This window comes from Pelophylax lessonae (assembly GCF_965119305.1).
Source record: "Pelophylax lessonae genome assembly, chromosome: 10".
NCBI lineage: Eukaryota > Metazoa > Chordata > Amphibia > Anura > Ranidae > Pelophylax > Pelophylax lessonae.
In genome coordinates this window covers 202,704,001-202,723,254 of record NC_138777.1, presented here as the reverse complement: position 1 = coordinate 202,723,254, position 19,254 = coordinate 202,704,001, and the positions used below count along the sequence as shown (strand labels likewise).

The following is a 19,254-nucleotide window of genomic DNA, read 5'->3' as shown; positions in this document are numbered from 1 at the left end:
ACGGGAGAGGAGAGAACCATCAGGCCAGGCAGCAGCAGAAGAAGCCGGCAGCGGAGGCAGGTGAGAGGAGAGAGCCGACGTCAGACGGGGCTGCAGGAGGAAAACCTAGGAGGACCTGGAGGAGAAAACCTAGCCTGCTGTGATCAGGTCCAGGACAGTGAAAAAAAAGGTAGGAGTCACTGTCAGGACTGGACTGGAGTAGTACTGGGCTAGCTGTGCCTGTGCTAGTAGTAGTGACTGACTGAGACTGACTGAGTGTGAGAAGAACAAGGCACAGAAGAGTTTAGGAACTCATAGAGGATCCTCAGAGGGGATCTATGTTATGGGGAACCTGGCCTGCTGTAAGGGGGGAGATCTAAATGGGGGGTGGGACCTCACCTCACCCTGCTGTAAGGGGGGATCTATATTGGGGACATGATCCCCCATATAGATCCCCCTTACAGCAGGCCAGGGTGAAGTTAGGTCACTCTGGGGTCCCCCATATAGATCCCCCCCTACAGCAGGCCAGGGTCCGGACCTCACCTCACCCTGGCCTGCTGTAAGGGGGAGATCTATATGGGGGACCTGCCCTGGCCTGCTCTAAAGGGGGATCTATAGGGACCCTGCTCTAAAGGGGATCTATGCCATAGATCCCCCCTTTAGAGCAGGATCCCCATAGATCCCCTTTAGAGGAGGCCAGGGTCCCCATAGATATCCTTTAGAGCAGACCAGGGTCTCCATAGATCCCCCTTTAGAGCAGGATCCCCATAGATCCCCTTTAGAGGAGGCCAGGGTCCCCATAGATCACCTTTAGAGCAGACCAGGGTCCCCTTAGATCCCCCTTTAGAGCAGGGTCCCCATTGATCCCCTTCAGAGGAGGACAGGGTCCCCATAGATCCCCTTTAGAGCAGGCCATAGATTATATGGGGACCCTTCTCTAAAGGAAGTTCTATGGGGGACCCTGCTCTAAAGGGGGATCTATGGGGACCCTGGCCTGCTCTATAGGGGGATCTATGGGGGAGCCTGCTCTAAAGTAGGATCTTTGGGGACCCTGCTCTAAAGGGGGATCTATAAGGACCCTGCTCTAAAGGGGGATCTATGGGGACCCTGCTCTAAATGGGATCTATGGTATACATTGATAATTGTTTATTTAATTAAAAATGTTTTAATACTGTTTAAATGTTTGTTTACATTTATTTATAAAAGTGTGTGTGTGTGTGTGTATATATTCATATAGGGCTTAGGGGGTAAGGGTTTTTTTAACTAATCTAGTGGAAGAGACTCGAGTGCTAAAATCCACGGGTTAGGGGGCGCAAATTACTTGCCTTGCCCCGGGTGCTGACAACCCACGCTACGCCACTGGGTATACGCCACCTCTTCCAGGTGTCTCCACACTGGATCAGTCACTCCTCAGTGACATCCGCCACCTCTCTCCGGTGTCTCTGCACTAGGCCACGGCCTCTGCTCGCTCTGCTACGCCACAGCCTCTGCTCGCTCTGCTAGGCCACGGCCTCTGCTCGCTCTGCTAGGCCATGGCCTCTGCTCCCTCTGCTAGGCCACGGCCTCTGCTCGCTCTGCTAGGCCACGGCCTCTGCTCGCTCTGCTCCCCGCAGCGGGTCTTCAGTTCATCCACCCCACACGAGGTCCCTGAGGCAAGAGAGCGAACATCCCGTCCCACCCCTTATTTATATGCTCTCCCATAATCCTCCCCGGAACCTGCAACTCCCTGGGAGTATAGTTCAATCCAGCTCACTTTCCATAGTCTTCGTCCTCCTTTTGACTACATCTCCCACAATCCAACACACCAATCTTTCAGGAGAAACTCACAATAAGCAACCAATTTAAAAGAACAGTATGTCAGCCGTAACTATGCTGGAAGCGATTTCTTAACTTGGCTACAACTAAAACCCTTTTTATTCCTTTTTTTCATTTCTGTAATGGTTGCCGTGACAACAGATGGCTCCTTTTTTCCTGATACACCCCCTTCATCAGCACCACTCACAGTCTGTCTCTCATTCCTCACTGACCTGCTACCTTCTGTTCATCTGTACGATCCCTATCTTCAGTTCAGGCTGGAGCAGGAGCAGAGATGGACAAGTTCCTATAATCTGTGCGAATTCTATTGACCAATCACACTGCACCGTCACCAAACTGCCAGCTCTGTGCAGAGAAAACATGCAAACATTTGGCAACAGAGCTACAAAAAGCGGACAAACCCCAGAATTCCACTTTAGGTTCAACTGAGAGAGAAAATAATAACATGATATAAAGTATATAAGATGTATACACTGAATAGATATACCCGGCCTGTACACTGAATATATAACAGATATGCATGGCTCTGTATATTAAACATAACAGATATACACAACTCCATACACTGAATATAACAAATGTACACAGCTCCATACACTGAATATAACAGATATACATGGCTCCATACATGGAATACAACACATATATCAGGTCCATACACTGAATATAACAGATGTACACAGCTTCGTACACTAAACATAACAGATATACACAACTCCATACACTGAATATAACAGATGTACACGGCTCCGTACAATGAATACAACAGATATATCTGGTCCATACACTGAATATAACAGATGTACTGTACATGGCTCCATACAATGAATATAACAGATGTACACAGCTTCGTACACTAAACATAACAGATATACACAACTCCATACACTGAATATAATAGATGTACATAGCTCCATACACTGAATATAATAGATGTACATGGCTCCATACACTAAATATAACAGATGTACGGTACATGGCTCTGTACACTGAATACAACGGATTTACATGGCTCCATGCACTAATTAGAACAGATATACCTGGTCCATACACTGAATATAAAAGATATACATGGCTCTGTATACAAAATACAAGAGATGTACAGGGCTCTGTACACTGAATATAACATCTGGCCCCATACACAGATTTGTTTTGATAACAGAACTTTCAGACGGTTTCGATTGTGACATCTTGGATTTTGATTTGTCGCTGTGATAGAGTTTCCGGGGATTTCCTGGAATGAGTCATTTTCTAATAATAAATAATTATATATAGAATACGGGAGGAGGAGGAGCTGAGTCAGAGTATTGTCTGAATAGCGGAAGGATGACGGATGTCCCTCAGATGTCATACACTTCCTACTGTCATCCCTTGGTGGCCCTAGAATCCATCATGGCGGTTGGGGTGACACAGTGAAGAGGTTAGATATATCGTGTGTAACAATATCAGTAAATTATTCCCTCTCATTACTCATTACCTGTATTTCATCGTATCTGCCTGGCTAAGTTTTGGCTATGTTTTATGTGTCATTCACATGACCATAAAAATTTTACACATGTGATTCCTAGGCGAAAAGTTCCTGAGTGACCAGTAAAATACTTGCATATAGATGTTTTTAGATTTGTACAGCATTTGTTCCTATAATTTATTTCCCCCTTTATTCAGACATAATTTATGTGCTTACAAATGCGTTTACATGCGTCTATGTGCATAAGTGTGTAAAGGGCATGTTCCTAGATGCAGATTTTTTAATTCTGTGTTACGGATCTGAACGATCTTGTTAACCCCCTTGAGTGAATGTCTCTATTGCAAACAATGCAGGTGCATTCAGATCTGTAATTAAAAAATGCTTGTATATGCATTTTTTTACGGCCGTGTGAATGGGGCCTAACTGTGTGTAGGAAATACCTGTATACCAATATGTATAGATGGCTCAGTTCACATGCGCCCTATCTTCAGTCATGTGACTATCATTGTCATATCTCATTGGATTGAAAATAACTATCATTTCTTTATCCCGGTGTGTTCATTTTGTGAATGGATCTTCTCAATCAAAGTTTTCACACAGAAAATATGATAATGGTGAAGATGATGAAGAAGATGATGGATGAAGAGGATGAGGATAATGAGGAGGAGGAGGAGGAGTATGACAATGAAACATAACACAGCCGTAGCCAAAAGTTTTGAGAATGACACAAATAATATACTTCACAAAGTCTGCTGCTTCATCGATTTTAGATCTTTTGTTAGATTTACTATGTTATCCTTTAGTAGAATCACAAGCATTTTATAAGTGTCAAAGGCTTTTATTGACAATTAAATTAACATTATGTAAGGAGTCAATATTTTCAGTGTTGACCCTTCTTTTTCAAGACCTCTGCAATTCCCCCTGGCATGCTGGCAATCAACTTCTGGGCCACATCCTGACTGATGGCAGCCCATTCTTCCATAATCAATGCTTGGAGTTTGTCAGAATTTGTAGGTTTTTTTTGCTCACCTGCCGTTTGAGGATTGGCCACAAGTTTCCTGACCATGGACCCAAATGTCCATGTTTTGTTCCCCAAGCCACTTAGTTATCACTTTTTCCTTATGGCAAGGTACTCCATCATGCTGGAAAATGCATTGTTCCTCACCAAACGGTTCTTGGATGGTTGGAAGAAGTTGCTCTCGGAGGATGTTTTTGTACCATTCTTTATTCATGGCTATGTTCTTAGGCAAAGTTGTGAATGAGCCAACTCCCTTGGCTGGGAAGCAACCCCACATATGAATGGTCTCAGAATGTTTTACTGTTGGCATGATGGAGGACTGATGGTAGCGCTCACCTTTTCTTCTCCAGACAATGTTTTTTTCCATTTGCCCAAAACAATCGGAAAGGGGATTCATCAGAGAAAATGACTTTACCCCAGTCCTCAGCGATCCAATCCCTGTACCTTTAAGGCTCCGTTCACATGTAGGCGTTTTGGGGCGTTTTTGGGGAGTTTTTCCGCTCTAGGATCAGCTCTCAAAACGCTCAACAAGACAAATCCTATTTATTTCAATGGCCCCTGTTCACATCTGAGCGTTTTGACGCTGTGAGCAAAACGCCCAACGCTCAAAAAAGTACATGAGCTCCTTTTTGGGCAGATTACAGGCGTTTTCCATTGGTCTCTATTCAATCTAAAAACGCCTGCACAAAAATCGTGGTAAAATCGCGGTAAAAAAACGCGTGAAAACGCTACGCTCAGGTGTGAATGTAGCCTAAAAATTGCAGTAAAATTGCTGTAAAAACGCGCGAAAACGCTACGCTCAGGTGTGAATGTAACCTTACAGAATATCAGTCTGTCCCTGATGTTTTTCATGGAGAGAAGTGGCTTCTTTGCTGCCCTTCTTGACACCAGGTCATTCTCCAAAATTATTCTCCTCGCTGTGTGTGCAGATGCACTCACACCTGCCTACTGCCATTCCTGAGCAAGCTCTGCACCAGTGGTGCCCCGATCCCAAGGCTGAATCAACTGTAGGAGACGGTCCTGGCGCTAGCTGGACTTTCTTGGGTACCCTGAAGCCTTCTTTACAAATGCTGGAAAATGACCATGAGAACCCAACACTCCCCCAGTCCAGAGACAGGTGACAGCCAATAAACCACACACACACATGAATACTGTATCTGAGCTGTCACACCCACAAATAATAATAATTCCTCCTCTGGTCAGTACAGCAGACTGGCACACAGGTCACACACCACGCACCCACTGCTCTCACTAATATCTGCAATGCTAAACCAAACAATATTACTTCTAGAGTTAGTACATATATATAGTCTCAACCTGCAATACCACCAGCCACCACTAGAGGGGGACTCAACCAAAATCTAGTTGACTGGGCATAAAAGCAGATGCAAATCTCACATGCAATCTGGTGTACTTTGATGGCTGTATGCAAGGGCGTAACTACAGGGGTTGCAGGGGTTGCAATCGCTACCGGGCCCCATGCTCCAGGGGGCCCGGTAGAAAACCAGTGGGTGAACTTCCAGGATCGCAAAGGTCACACTTGCGACCGGACCCTGGCATTGCACCACTGTGGGGAGGCCCCAAGATTGCAGGAAGGGGGCCCACTGCAGAACTTGTGAAAGAATCCTGCTGCGGGACTGTAATAAAAGGCCATGCAACAAGTGTAAAGAGCCCCAGGATTAGTGGGAAGAGCCCTGGGCTTGAAGGTAAGGGCCCCGGCCAGGGGTCTGGGGGGCCCTTCATGGTTTCTTGCATCAGGGCCCTGAAGGTTCTAGTTACGCCTCTGGCTGTATGGTAGTTTGATGATATCCCACATGCTTCTGAGATACCTCAAGATATCCTGTGAGCCGGAATCCTAGGCCATCACCTTTCCCACGGACACTTCAGATACACAGACCCCTGTCTGACAATGAGATGTGTTCCTGATAATTTCCACACACTGGTACTAATCTGCATACAATCAGATTGGCTGTCTCGTTCTCTGTCAGCCAAACACTGCAATAAAGAGAACTAGAGGGTTCAGCCACACAATACAATCCCACATAGATTAGTAATGACCCACAACTGAGCATGAGTCCAGGGTATTTTGTTGGGAGGACTGAGTTTGGTGTACTCTGTGGAGGGGACTGAATCCTGGGTTTTCTGTGGAGGGGACTGAGTCCGGGGTCCTATATGGACAGGACTGAATCCAGAGTCAACCATGGAGGTGACTGAATCCAATGTTTTCTGTGGCAAGTACGGAGTCTAGGGTCTTCTGTGGAAGGGACGGAGTCCAGGGTGGTCACTGAAGTGGACTGAATCTTGGGTCCTCTGTGGAGGGGACGGAGTACAGTGTAGTCTCTGAAGTGGACCGAATCTTGGGTCCAGGGTGGCCATCAGGGGGCGACAGCCCATACACATGTAGACGGCCCGAGCATTCGGAGAGGCCCGGCCGCCCAGGCCCCAACCAATAAGACCAAGTTGTTGCTGCTGTAGTAACTAGCAATTGCTAAAGCAGGGCAGCTGCAGAATAAGCCGATGCAGCTGAAGGGATGTCTCTTTGCTGCATTGTGCTATATCTTTGCTGAAATTATAAGGCTGTCTCTTTGCTGGATTGGGATGTCTCTTTGCTGAATATATGAGACCGTCTCTTTGTTGGATTGTAATGTCTCTTTGCTGAATATATAAGACCGTATCCTTACTGGATTGGGATGTCTCTTTGCTGAAAATATGAAGCCGTCTCTTTGTTGGATTGTAATGTCTCTTTGCTGAATATATAAGGCCGTCTCTTTACTGGATTGTAATGTCTCTTTGCTGAATATATGAGGCTGTCTTTTTTCTGGATTGGGATGTTTCTTTACTAAATACATGAGGCCGTCTCTTTACTGGATTGTAATGTCTCTTTGCTGAATATATGAAGCTGTCTCTTTACTGGATTGAGATGTCTCTTTGCTGAATATATGAGGCCGTCTCTTTGCTAGATTGGGATGTCTCTTTACTGAATATATGAGGCCGTCTCTTTGTTGGATTATAATGTCTCATTGCTGAATATGTGAGGCCGTATCTTTGCAGGATTGGGATGTCTCTTTGCTGAATATATGGGGATGTCTCTTTGCTGGCTTGGATTCATTTTCATATATTAAGTTGTAAGAGTGTTGAAATAGATGTGGGTGCACTGAAGGACTCGGTGGGATGGCCAGAGGGTGGATTTGGTGGGACGGCCAGAGGGCAGGCCCTGTCAAATGTTGGTGCTCAGGCCAGGAGGGGCCCAGACCTAAAGCTGTGTAAGGGGCCACAAAATTTCTGATGGCTGCCCTGCTTGGGTCCTCTGTGGAGGGGACTGAGTCGGGGATGATCTCTGAAGCAGACTGAACCTGGATAGTTTCCCGAAGGGGACTAAATCCAGGGTGGACTGTGAAGGGGACTGATTGCAGGGTAATCTACGGAGAGGGCTAAATCCAAGGTCATGGTATGGAGGGGGCTAAATCCAGGGTAATCTATGGAGGGAGCTGAATCCAGGGTAATGGAGGGGGCTAAATCCAGGGTAATGGAGGGGGCTAAATCCAGGGTAATCTATGGAGGGAGCTGAATCCAGGGTCATCTATGGAGGGGACCAAGTGTAAGATCATATATGGAGGGGACTAAGACTAGGATCATATATGGAGGGGACTAAGACTAGGATCAAATATGGAGGGGACTGAGTCCAGGGTTTTCTGTGGAAGGGACTGAATCCAGGGTCATCTATGGAGGGGACTGAATCCAGGTTCATATATGAAGGGGACTGAATCTGAGGTCATCTATGGATGGGACTAAAGGGCCATACACACTATAAGATTTTCTGAAGACTTTTACCTTCAGATTTACCTTTTCTATGTAGTGCAAGGGCCTGCCAGATTGCATACAAATTGAAAGTGTTTAGGTTTGACCTCATATTATATGGTTTTGGTAAGTCTAAAGGAAAAAGTCTTCAGAAAATCTTCTAGTGTATATGGCCCATTAGTCTAGTATCATCTATGGAGGGCACTGAGTCTGGGGTCTTCTGGGAAGGGAATTCAATCCAGGATCATATATGGAGGGGACTGAGTCCGGGGTTTTCTGTGGAGAGGCTGAATCTATGGCCCTATGTGGAGGGGACTGAATCCAGGGTCTTCTGTGGTGGGGACTGAGCCCAGAGTCCTCTGTTGAGGGGCTAAATCTAGGGTCCTATGTGGAGGGGACTGAGTCCAGGGTCTTCTGTGGTGGGGACTGAGCCCAGAGTCCTCTGTGGGGCAGACAAATCCAGGATTATCTATGGAGGGAACTGAGTTTGGGGTCTTCTGTGATGGGGATTGAGTCAAGAGTATTTTGAAGAGGGGACTGAGTTTGGTGTCCTCTGTGGAGGGGATTGAATCTAGGGTTTTCTGTGGAGGTGACTGAGTCTGGGGTCCTCTGTGGTGGGGCCAAAGTCTGGGGTCTTATGTGGAGGGGACTGAGTCCAGGGTCTTCTGTAGAGGGGACTGAGTCTGAAGTCATCTATGGAGGGGACTGAGTCTGTAGTCTTCTTAGGAGGGGGCTGATTCCAGGGTGGTCTCTGGAGGGGGCTGATTCCAGGGTGGTCTCTGGAGGGGACTGAGTTCTGGATAGTCTCTGAAGCAGACTGAACCTGGGTGGTCTCTGAAGGGGACTGAACCCAAAGTGGTCTGCGAAGGGGAATGAGTCTGGGGTGATCTCTGAAGGTAACTGAGTCCAGGATGGTCTCTGTAGCGGACCGAGTCTGTGGTGGTCTCTGAAGGGGACTGAGTCTGGCATCACGCTGCAGTACAGCTGACATGTTTTGCTGTCTGCACAGACAATGACGTCTGCCACGTGGAGGTCTCAATCCTCTTAGACAGATGGCGGTCAAGGGACTCCTGATTATCCTGAGACGAGCCGAGGGGTGTGCAGATTAATCAGGATATGAAGCTTGGTGTAATCACTGCTCCTCCATCACTGCTCATTATCTGTAATTGGGTCAGCTCTCTCCCATGTCGACAATTCTCTGAGTCCATCGTCTCACCCTCTGTATGGTCCCCATGGTGTGAGCGCTCCGCGTCTGCACTCCATACTCCCCTGTGCTGTGAGTGCTCTGTTGTCTCGCCCTCCATATGCCCCGTGGTGTGAGCACTCTGCGTCTGCCTGCAGTCTATGGATGTCCCTCTGGCACAGAAGAACCTCTGAGGGATAAGTCACTCTCATACCATGTACGTCCTCTGCTCACTCCTGTATCTCTCCATCCAGAACTTTGTGGGGTTCCAGCGGACGGAGATCACAGACAGTGATGTTAGTGAGAGAAGAATGAAGAGGGGGGCAAAGCGACGTCCCACGCGGAACAGGACTGGCCTATCTTTGCGCACCGCACCCACCACACCCACCATGCTGCAGGTGAGATACACTAATAGATATTATGATCTGTATCACATGGTATATACTGTAAATGTATGGGGGGTGTCAGAGTTTCTGAGTGATAATAATGACGTTATTCCAGCAATAAAACCCAAATAATAAAGATTTTAGTATTCCCGTATTACACCATAAATATTAAAGATGGTGTCATTCCTGCATTACATTGTGAATATTGGAGATAGCGTTATGCCTGCGGTTCACCCGAATAATAAAGATTTTGTTATTTCTGTGTTACAGCATGAATAATGGAGATGGCGTTATTTCTGCATTATAATCTGAACAATCCCGCTATTCTCACCACTTTTCTCAGGCCACTTTCACATGGGGTGGAATGCGGCTGCAATCCATTTGTGCAGCAGGGGATCGCCCTGCTGAACCCCACTGAGCAGGCAGATGACAGGTCCGTGTCCGCTCCGCTCATGTTGAGTGGACATGGACACAACCTGTTTTCCTTTATGGGCAGCCGGTTGTAAACGGACCACATGGGGTGGAATGCGGCTGCAATCCATTTGTGCAGCAGGGGATCTCCCTGCTAAACCCAGCTGAGCAGGCGGATGACAGGTCCGTGCCCGCTCCGATCATGTAGAGTGGACATGGACACCACCTGCTTTCCTCTATGGGCAGCCTGTTGTAAACGGACCACATGGGGTGGAATGCGGCTGCAATCCATTTGTGCAGCAGGGGATCTCCCTGCTAAACCCAGCTGAGCAGGCAGATGACAGGTCTGTGCCCGCTCCGATCATGTAGAGTGGACATGGACACAACCTGCTTTCCTCTATGGGCAGCCGGTTGTAAACGGACCACATGGGGTGGAATGCGGCTGCAATCCATTTGTGCAGCAGGGGATCTCCCTGCTAAACCCAGCTGAGCAGGCGGATGACAGGTCTGTGTCCGCTCCGCTCATGTAGAGTGGACATGGACACAACCTGTTTTCCTCTATGGGCAGCCGGTTGTAAACGGACCACATGGGGTGGAATGTGGCTGCAATCCATTTGTGCAGCAGGGGATCTCCCTGCTGAACCCCACTTAGCCGGCGGATGACAGGTCTGTGTCCGCTCCGCTCATGTAGAGTGGACATGGACACAACCTGTTTTCCTCTATGGGCAGCCAGTTGTAAACGGACCACATGGGGTGGAATGTGGCTGCAATCCATTTGTGCAGCAGGGGATCTCCCTGCTGAACCCCACTGAGCAGGCGGATGACAGGTCTGTGTCCGCTCCGCTCATGTCGAGTGGACATGTACACAACCTGCTTTCCTCTATGGGCAGCCGGTTGTAAATGGACCACATGTCCATTTACACTCGGCTGCCATCTGATCCGCTGGACGGAAGGGGAAGGCCACTTTCACACTGACACTGATGTGAAAAGGAGAGGCGGATCCGATCAGAAACTTCTATTCTTCTCTATTGAGAGGCGGATGTAAATAGACGCGTGTCCTACATCCAATCTGATCCGATCCACCAAAAAGAGACGGTTCCCCTTATGTCCAGCGGATTGGACGGCAGTCGGGTGTAAGCGAACGGATGGCCCATTTACATCCAGATGCCCAAAAAGGACAGCAGGCTGTGTCTGTGTCTTCTCTGCGTGAGAAGAGGGGACACAAGCCTGTCATCTACCTTCTCATCGGGGTTTAGCGGAGAGATCTCCTGCTGCGCATGCAGATCACAGCCGCAGTCTGCCCCATGTGAAAGGGGCCTAACGGATCCCCTTCCTTCTCTTTTTGGCGGATGGGATTGGATGTATGCGTGTGTAAATAGACACATGTCCGTTAACACCCACCCAGAATGGATTTGATTTAAATTAAGTTGATTTGACTCACTAGTAAAAAGGCTTGATTTAAATCAACTAGATTTTAAAAAAAAAATTTTAAAGAGCAACTGTCATTTCTCTCCCACAGCGGCTCCTCCTCTGACCCGCTGTTCACTCACCAACAGTCCCATTCAATTTAATGGGACGGCTGGTGATGCGGCAGTGACACAACAAGGTGAGGGATGTGGTGGCAGCAGGTGAGTGGATGCCCGCTAACAGGCCCTGCCATGATGAATCTGAAATGACAGGTGCTCTTTAAATGTAAGGACTTATTCTTGCTGGTAGTTACTGTGAAATTGTGTGAATGCATCAATGCAGTGCATGTTATCTCAGCTTGCAGAGCTTGGATTTATTGAATGAGTTTACCAAAAATGTAAATATTGCAGAATATACAGCCTCACACTACATAACTAAGCTCCATTTCATGCTGAATAAACTAAATTATTAATGTATCTTAAATAGAAAACTATCTTTAGATAGTTTTATACTCCAAAAAGCATTGTATTAACCACTTCACGCAAAGCAACGTACCTGTACATCGGCTTGAAGAAGGGGTTGTACCGGGTTGATGCCTGCAGCTTCAGACTTCAACCCGGTACCGTTTTTTAGAGCCGGCGGTCGGTTTTCGGGTGATAACAACCGATGCGGGTCAGCAGCCGCTCAGTTGTTATCACAGGGAGCGGGAGAGGACGTCCCCTCCCGCTGCTTTTTGCCACTCTGCCCGGGTCTCCTGTCCCATGGGGGACCTGAGCGGCCAGCCGGCTGGTCAGAGTCCCAAACAAAGCCAGATTCGACTTTGATTGGGTCTCTGATGAAGTAACCTGAAAGTGACGTCACAACGTCACTTCCAGTTTACTCTGCTGCCAATGGCGTTGATTTGAAAAAAGTGACAGTATTCAAAAATGCCAATTTTGAAAGTGCAAAGGAGGGATTTGAGGTCTTGTAGACCCCAGATCCCTCCATAAAGACTACCTGTCACTGCCTATTACTGTCACAAGGGATGTTTACATACTTAAAGGAACAATGAAAAAATAAAAAATAAAATAAATAGGAAAAAAAAAATTTAAAGCGCCCCCGTGTGCTCGCGCATCAAAGAAAACACGTACATAAGTCGCCTGCAAATGTAAATGGTGTTCAAACAACACATGTAAGGTATGGCTGTGATTGTCAGAGTGAGAGCAATAATTTTAGCAAAAGACCTCCTCTGTACCTCTAAACTGGTAACTATTAAAAATTTTTAAAGTGTCATCTATGGAGAATTTTAAGTACTATAGTTTGTCGCCATTTCATGAGTGTGCGCAATTGTGAACCATAACATGTTGGGTATCTTTCTACTCGGCCTAACATCATCTTTCACAATATACAAAAAAATTGGACTACCTTTACTGTTTAATTTTTTTTAATTCAGTTAAGTGTATTTTTTCCAAAAAAATTGCGTTTGAAAGACCACTGAGCAAATATCGTGTGACATAAAATATAATATATAGCATATATTCTCCAGAGTCTTTGCTAAAAAAAAAAGTATATATATATATATAATGTTTGGGGGTTCTAAGTAATTTTCTAGCAAAAAAAAAAAATGATTTTATCTTTTTGAACAACATGTGTCAGAAATAGGCTTGGTCCTTAAGTGGGTAAAATAAATTTGATAAATATTTAAAAAAAACTGATTTAAATTTAAAAAAATCAGATTTAAATTAAATAAAAAAATCTTAAGGCATGCAGGGTTGCCAACCTCCCTAAGTGAAATTTACTGACACGATACACAAAGTTTACTGACAGAGACAATTTGTTTTACTGATGCAACACATAAAATTTACTGACAGTTCAAAATTTGCCAAAATTACCAGTTTGAGTGCAAATATCAAAGTTTAAGCTACTAAACAGTAGGTAGTATGATTAGCAATGTGCCTAAGTTATAACCAAAGGCAAAAAACATATTTCTCCTTTTCCGTGAAGGTCAGGTTAATATAACCTCGCACAGAGTTCCCCCTTACATCAGAGTCTGCAGGGTTCCACTTTACAGTGCAAGGGACAATGCTGTAAAAGGGAACACTGTGGATACTGGTGGAAGGGGGAATGCTGCAGACTCTGGTGTAAAGGGAAACTCTAATGTAAGAGGGTCTCTGGTCACCATCACAGGCCACAGAGTTCCCCCTTACATCAGACTCCATAATTCCCCTGTACATCACAATTCACCAAGTTCTCTCTTACATCAGAGTTCACAGAGTTTCCCTTTACATCAGAATCCACAGGGTTCCCCTTACAGTGTAAGGGGGAACTCTGCGAACCCTGATGTAAAGGAGAACACTGTGGATCCTGATGCAAAGGGGAACACTGTGGACCCTTTTTTAAAAAAGGGAATGCTGCAGACCGTGATGCAAAAGGGGAACTCTGATCCATGTATATTGAATAGACATGTTGTATATTATATACTGTGATATCTGAGCACTGTTTGCTCTATTTTCTTTGCTCTTGTTCTTTTGCACTCATTATTTGTGTACAATAAAGTTACCCTTAAAAAAAAAAAAGGGGGGGGGGAACTCTGATATAAGGGGGTCTCTGGTCACCAGAGCTCCCCCTCCCACGTAATAGTCCACCAACTTCCCCCTTACATCAGTGTCTGCAAGATTCCCCCTTACAGTGCAAATGGGAACACTGCGGACCCTGATGAAAAGGGGAACTCTGATGTAAAGGGTAACGCTGAGGACTATGACGTAAGGGGGAATGACACTGACTCTGGTGTAAAGGGGAACTTTAATGTAAGGGGGTCTCTGGTTGAAAACATAGTCCCCATCTACAGGGTGAGTAAGCCCCGCCCCAACATGCAGTTCCGAAGCTGGCCCACAGCCATATTTTTTATGGGTAGCCGCTATATATAACTGACATTTACAGACTGTTTGGAAATCAGACGATATTTACAAACTGTCTGCAAATTTATGGATTTACGGATGGTTGGCAAACCTGACGGCATGCCATGTGTGCGTAGAGCCAGGAAGGGCCTGTTATGGCATGCTGTGTGTGCGCAGGGAGCCAGGAAGGGCCTGTTATGGCATGCTGTGTGCAGTGGGCCAGGAAGGTCCTGTGTGTGCGGGGCCAGGAAGGTCCTGTTATGGCATGCCATGTGTGCGTGGGGTCACGAAAGTCCTGTTATGGCATGCTGTGTGTGTGCGGAGGGTCAGGAAGGTGCTGTTTTGGCATGCCATGTGTGTGTGGGGCCAGGAAGGTCCTGTTATGGCATGCCATGTGTGTGTGGGGCCAGGAAGGTCCCGTTATGGCATGCCATGTGTGCAGGGGGCAAGGAAGGACCTGTTTTGGCATGCCATGTGTGTGTGGGGCCAGGAAGGTCCCGTTATGGCATGCCATGTGTGCAGAGGGCTAGGAAGAATCTGTTTTGGCATGCTGTGTGTATGGGGCCAGGAAGGACCTGTTTTGGCATGCTGTGTGCAGGGTCCAGGAAGGACCTGTTTTGGCATGCTGTGCGCAGGGTCCAGGAAGGACCTGTTTTGGCATGCTGTGCGCAGGGTCCAGGAAGGTCCTGTTATGGCATGCTGTGCGCAGGGTCCGGGAAGGACCTGTTTTGGCATGCTGTGTGCAGGGGGCCAGGAAGGACCTGTTTTGGCATGCTGTGCGCAGGGTTCAGGAAGGACCTGTTTTGACATGCTGTGTGCAGGGTCCAGGAAGGACCTGTTTTGGCATGCTGTGTGCAGGGTCCAGGAAGGACCTGTTTTGGCATGCTGTGTGCAGGGTCCAGGAAGGACCTGTTTTGGCATGCTGTGCACAGGGTCCAGGAAGGACCTGTTTTGGCATGCTGTGTGCAGGGTCCAGGAAGGTCCTGTTATGGCATGCTGTGCGCAGGGTCCGGGAAGGACCTGTTTTGGCATGCTGTGTGCAGGGGGCCAGGAAGGACCTGTTTTGACATGCTGTGTGCAGAGGGCCAGGAAGGACCTGTTTTTGGCATGCTGTGTGCAGGGTCCAGGAAGAACCTGTTTTGGCATGCTGTGTGCAGAGGGCAAGGAAGGACCTGTTTTGGTATGCTGTGTGCAGAGGGCCAGGAAGGACCTGTTTTGGCATGCTGTGTGCAGGGTCCGGGAGGGACCTGTTTTGGCATGCTGTGTGCAGGGTCCGGGAAGGACCTGTTTTGGCATGCTGTGTGCAGGGTCCGGGAGGGACCTGTTTTGGCATGCTGTGTGCAGGGTCCAGGAAGGACCTGTTTTGGCATGCTGTGTGCAGGGTCCAGGAAGGACCTGTTTTGGCATGCTATGTGCAGGGTCCAGGAAGGACCTGTTTTGGCATGCTGTGTGCAGAGGGCAAGTAGGATCTGTTTTGGCATGCTGTGTGCAGGGTCCAGGAAGGACCTGTTTTGGCATGCTGTGTGCAGGGGCCAGGAAGGACCTGTTTTGGCATGCTGTGTGCAGGGTCCAGGAAGGACCTGTTTTGGCATGCTGTGTGCAGGGGGTCAGAAAGGTCCTGTTACAGCATGCCGTGTGTGCAGGGAGCCAGCAAGGTGCTGTTACGGTATAAAGTCTGTGCAATGGTCTGGGAAAGTCCTGTTACAGCATGCTGTCAGTGCTGGTTTCTGTGCCTGGGGTGCCCCAGCTGTACACACACCCGGCCGCCTTTCATTTGAAGCCGATTAATCACTAATTGTCATCTAATAGACTTTCAGAGACTCGTATAAACCGACTGGTTCTCACCGCAGACTCAGGAATTACTGTCATTTGTGATTACATCACCCATGTCACCTGCCAAGTGTCATCTCATTCACTTGGGAGAATCCACTGGGCACACAGGCTGCTGATAATAACAATCCTATAGTAGCAATAATGACACATATTGTTTGAGATGTGAGTGCCCCTCGCCCCCTACAGGCTGCTAATTAGAAATAATAATGACACATCGCTTCTGGCTGGAATCTGTTTATTCTTAAAACTGAACTCTGGGCACAAAAAAATTCATTTAAATACAGTATTCCTCAATAGATACAATGGATATATTATAAACCCTCCTTGTAGGCACCTCATGTCTTTACAAACCCAGATATTACCTTGTAAAAGCAGCAGTGACATCATCAATGTGCTGTACATAGCCTGTGCAGAGCAGAGTGGTGTTAGAGGTCCAGCAGGCTCCACCCACTGCAGAAAACTACACGAGGGGGCGGAGACGTGACCAGTCACCCTGCACAAGGAGAGAGGGCAGCAATGAGTGGTTTTTATTATAGGAAGCCCCTCTTCCCTATTATCCGGGAGTTCATCTTCAATATTTATCATCTGGTGATCAGAGGTGCAGACAAGCTAGTTTTAAATAGGAGGTTTGTGAGGTCAGGACAGGAAGTGATGAGAAAAATCTCCCATGGGGACAAAGGCACAGGAACAAATTATTGCTAGGGTTACTTCTAATGAGGATAATGCACCTTCCTGTCCAAAATCTCCCTAATGGGGTCACAGACAGAAAGTTTAAGTCTTCTGAACTCCATCTAAAAGTGGAAAAGCCGGGTATCTGATGCTGGAACCTTCCCCAGTGATGAGTCTTTTTGCTGTTCCATGTTGCAGTTTACAATTATGGACACTGCAATATAAAATATGGCTTCCCCAGTGACCTTCACAGTGCTTCCTAATGGAGAGTCCCTGTCCTGTCCTGCACCCTCCATGTGTCACAATGCTGAAGGAGAGCTCTGTTTTTACAATTCTGGCAGGATCTCACTCAAGTCTCCTCCTGCACTGATTGTCAGGATCCCTCCAGTGTCTCCTCCTGCACTGATTGTCAGGATCCCTCCAGTGTCTCCTCCTGCACCGATTATCAGGATCCCTCCAGTGTCTTCTCCTGCACTGATTGTCAGGATCCATCCAGTCTCTCCTCCTGCACTGATTGTCAGGATCCCTCCCAGGGCCATCTTCAATATTGATTGGACCCTGGGCAAACATTTTCTTGGGCCCTGCCAAATGCACTTATCAACTATTTGCAGGCAGTGCAGGCTCAAGAGGCAGCTGCTTTGGGCCCCACAACAATGACTGGGCCCGGGGCAGCTGTCCCTTTTGCCCTGTGTTAAAGACGGCCCTGATCCCTCCAGTGTCTCCTCCTTCACTGATTGTCAGGATCCATCCAGTGTCACCTCCTGCACTGATTGTCAGGATCCATCCAGTGTCTCCTCCTGCACTGATTGTCAGGATCCCTCCAGTGTCTCCTCCTGTACTAATTGTCAGGATCCCTCCAGTGTCTCCTCCTGCACTGATTGTCAGGATCCCTCCAGTGTCTCCTCCTGCACTGATTGTCAGGATCCCTCCAGTGTCTCCTCCTGTACTAATTGTCAGGATCCCTCCAGTGTCTCCTCCTGCACTGATTGTCAGGATCCCTCCAGTGTCTCCTCCTGCACTGATTGTCAGGATCCCTACAGCGTCTCCTCCTGCACTGATTGTCAGGATCCCTCCAGTGTCTCCTCCTGCACTAATTGTCAGGATCCCTCCAGTGTCTCCTCCTGCACTAATTGTCAGGATCCCTCCAGTGTCTCCTCCTGCACTGATTGTCAGGATCCCTCCAGTGTCTCCTCTTGCATTGATTGTCAGGATCCCTCCAGTGTCTCCTTCTGCACTGATTGTGTTGATCCCTCCAGTGTCTCCTCCTGCACCGATTGTCAGGTGAAACTTTATGGGGTCCCCATCCTCTTCCTCTAAGGTACAAGTAGCAGACTAAAAGGAAGGGGTGGTATCCGCCACAAACATTAGAGTGCTAAGAAGAAAAGGCAAAGAAGTTACCCTAGCTCTACTGCTTTGTATAGAAGTCCATAGACTGGAGTTCGGCGCTCTAGCCAGGGTGTTCAACTCCCATAGATGAATATTTATAGAAAGGCTGGCAACTCCGTGTGCTCTTGAATAAAAGTACTTATTTTCTGCATAGATACAGGGTATACATTGACGCGTTTCGGCTATGAAACCTTCATCAAAGCTTTGATGAAGGCCTCATAGCGAAACACGTCGGCAAATACCCTGTACCTATGTAGCAAATAAAGTACTTTTATTTAGGAGCACGCCGAGTTGCCAGTCTTTCTGACTAAGAGTCCTAATAAGAGTTGGGAGCCCCCACAAGCAGTAGTCTGATAAGAAGGAGGTGAGGGGCCCCACAAGCATCAGACTGATAAGAAGGTGGTGGAGGTCCCCATAGCTTCTTCAGTAAATGTTGCTACAGATATAGAACATATCCCGGTCAGAATATTTTGCTATAATGTGGCTCCAGTCACTTCTCACTTTCTTATTAGCGGACACCGAATGCTCATTACCCATCACTGATCCGCCTTGTATAATAGGTGACACAGAGCTGGGTTGGGTGTGCCTCATGCCTCACTCCTCTCTGAAGGTTCCCTGTATGAGTAGGCATGCACAGCAGAGACCTTTATTATACACTAAGCTTCATCCTGGGAGCGTGTACACCACTACAGTACAGGGAGGTGATATAGGTGGGTTTTATTCTGAGTATTGATGGGGGGTAATTATCATTTGTATGGAATCACTGTGAGAGGAGTCTTGTTCTCTATATGGAGGTAGTATGGGGTATTATTCCCTATATTGGAGGAATTATCCTGTATATGGAAGGACTATGGGGAGGTATTATTCTCTGTATTGGAGGGTTATTCTCTGTATGCAGTCACTGTGAGAGGGGTATTATCCTCTAAATGGAGGCACTATGGGGTTATTATTCTCTGTATTAGGGGTATTACCCTCTATATAGGGGGTAATGTTCTCTATATTGGGGGTATTATTCTCTATATTGA

At 47.2% G+C, this 19,254-nt stretch overlaps 1 protein-coding gene across 2 annotated transcripts in view; it reads left to right on the top strand.

The window, feature by feature from the left end:
* KIFC3 (kinesin family member C3) overlaps window positions 1-19,254 on the top strand; it is a 52,351-nt gene that overhangs the window by 4,280 nt on the left and 28,817 nt on the right. The window contains exon 2 of one of the 2 annotated variants that reach the window (XM_082270783.1): window positions 9,516-9,659. In XM_082270783.1, the coding sequence (XP_082126909.1) occupies window positions 9,573-9,659 (87 nt within the window). In that variant the 5' untranslated portion in view covers window positions 9,516-9,572. Of the gene's footprint in view, window positions 1-9,461; window positions 9,660-19,254 lie in introns of those variants that run through there. The other variant, XM_082270780.1, reaches the window with a different exon arrangement.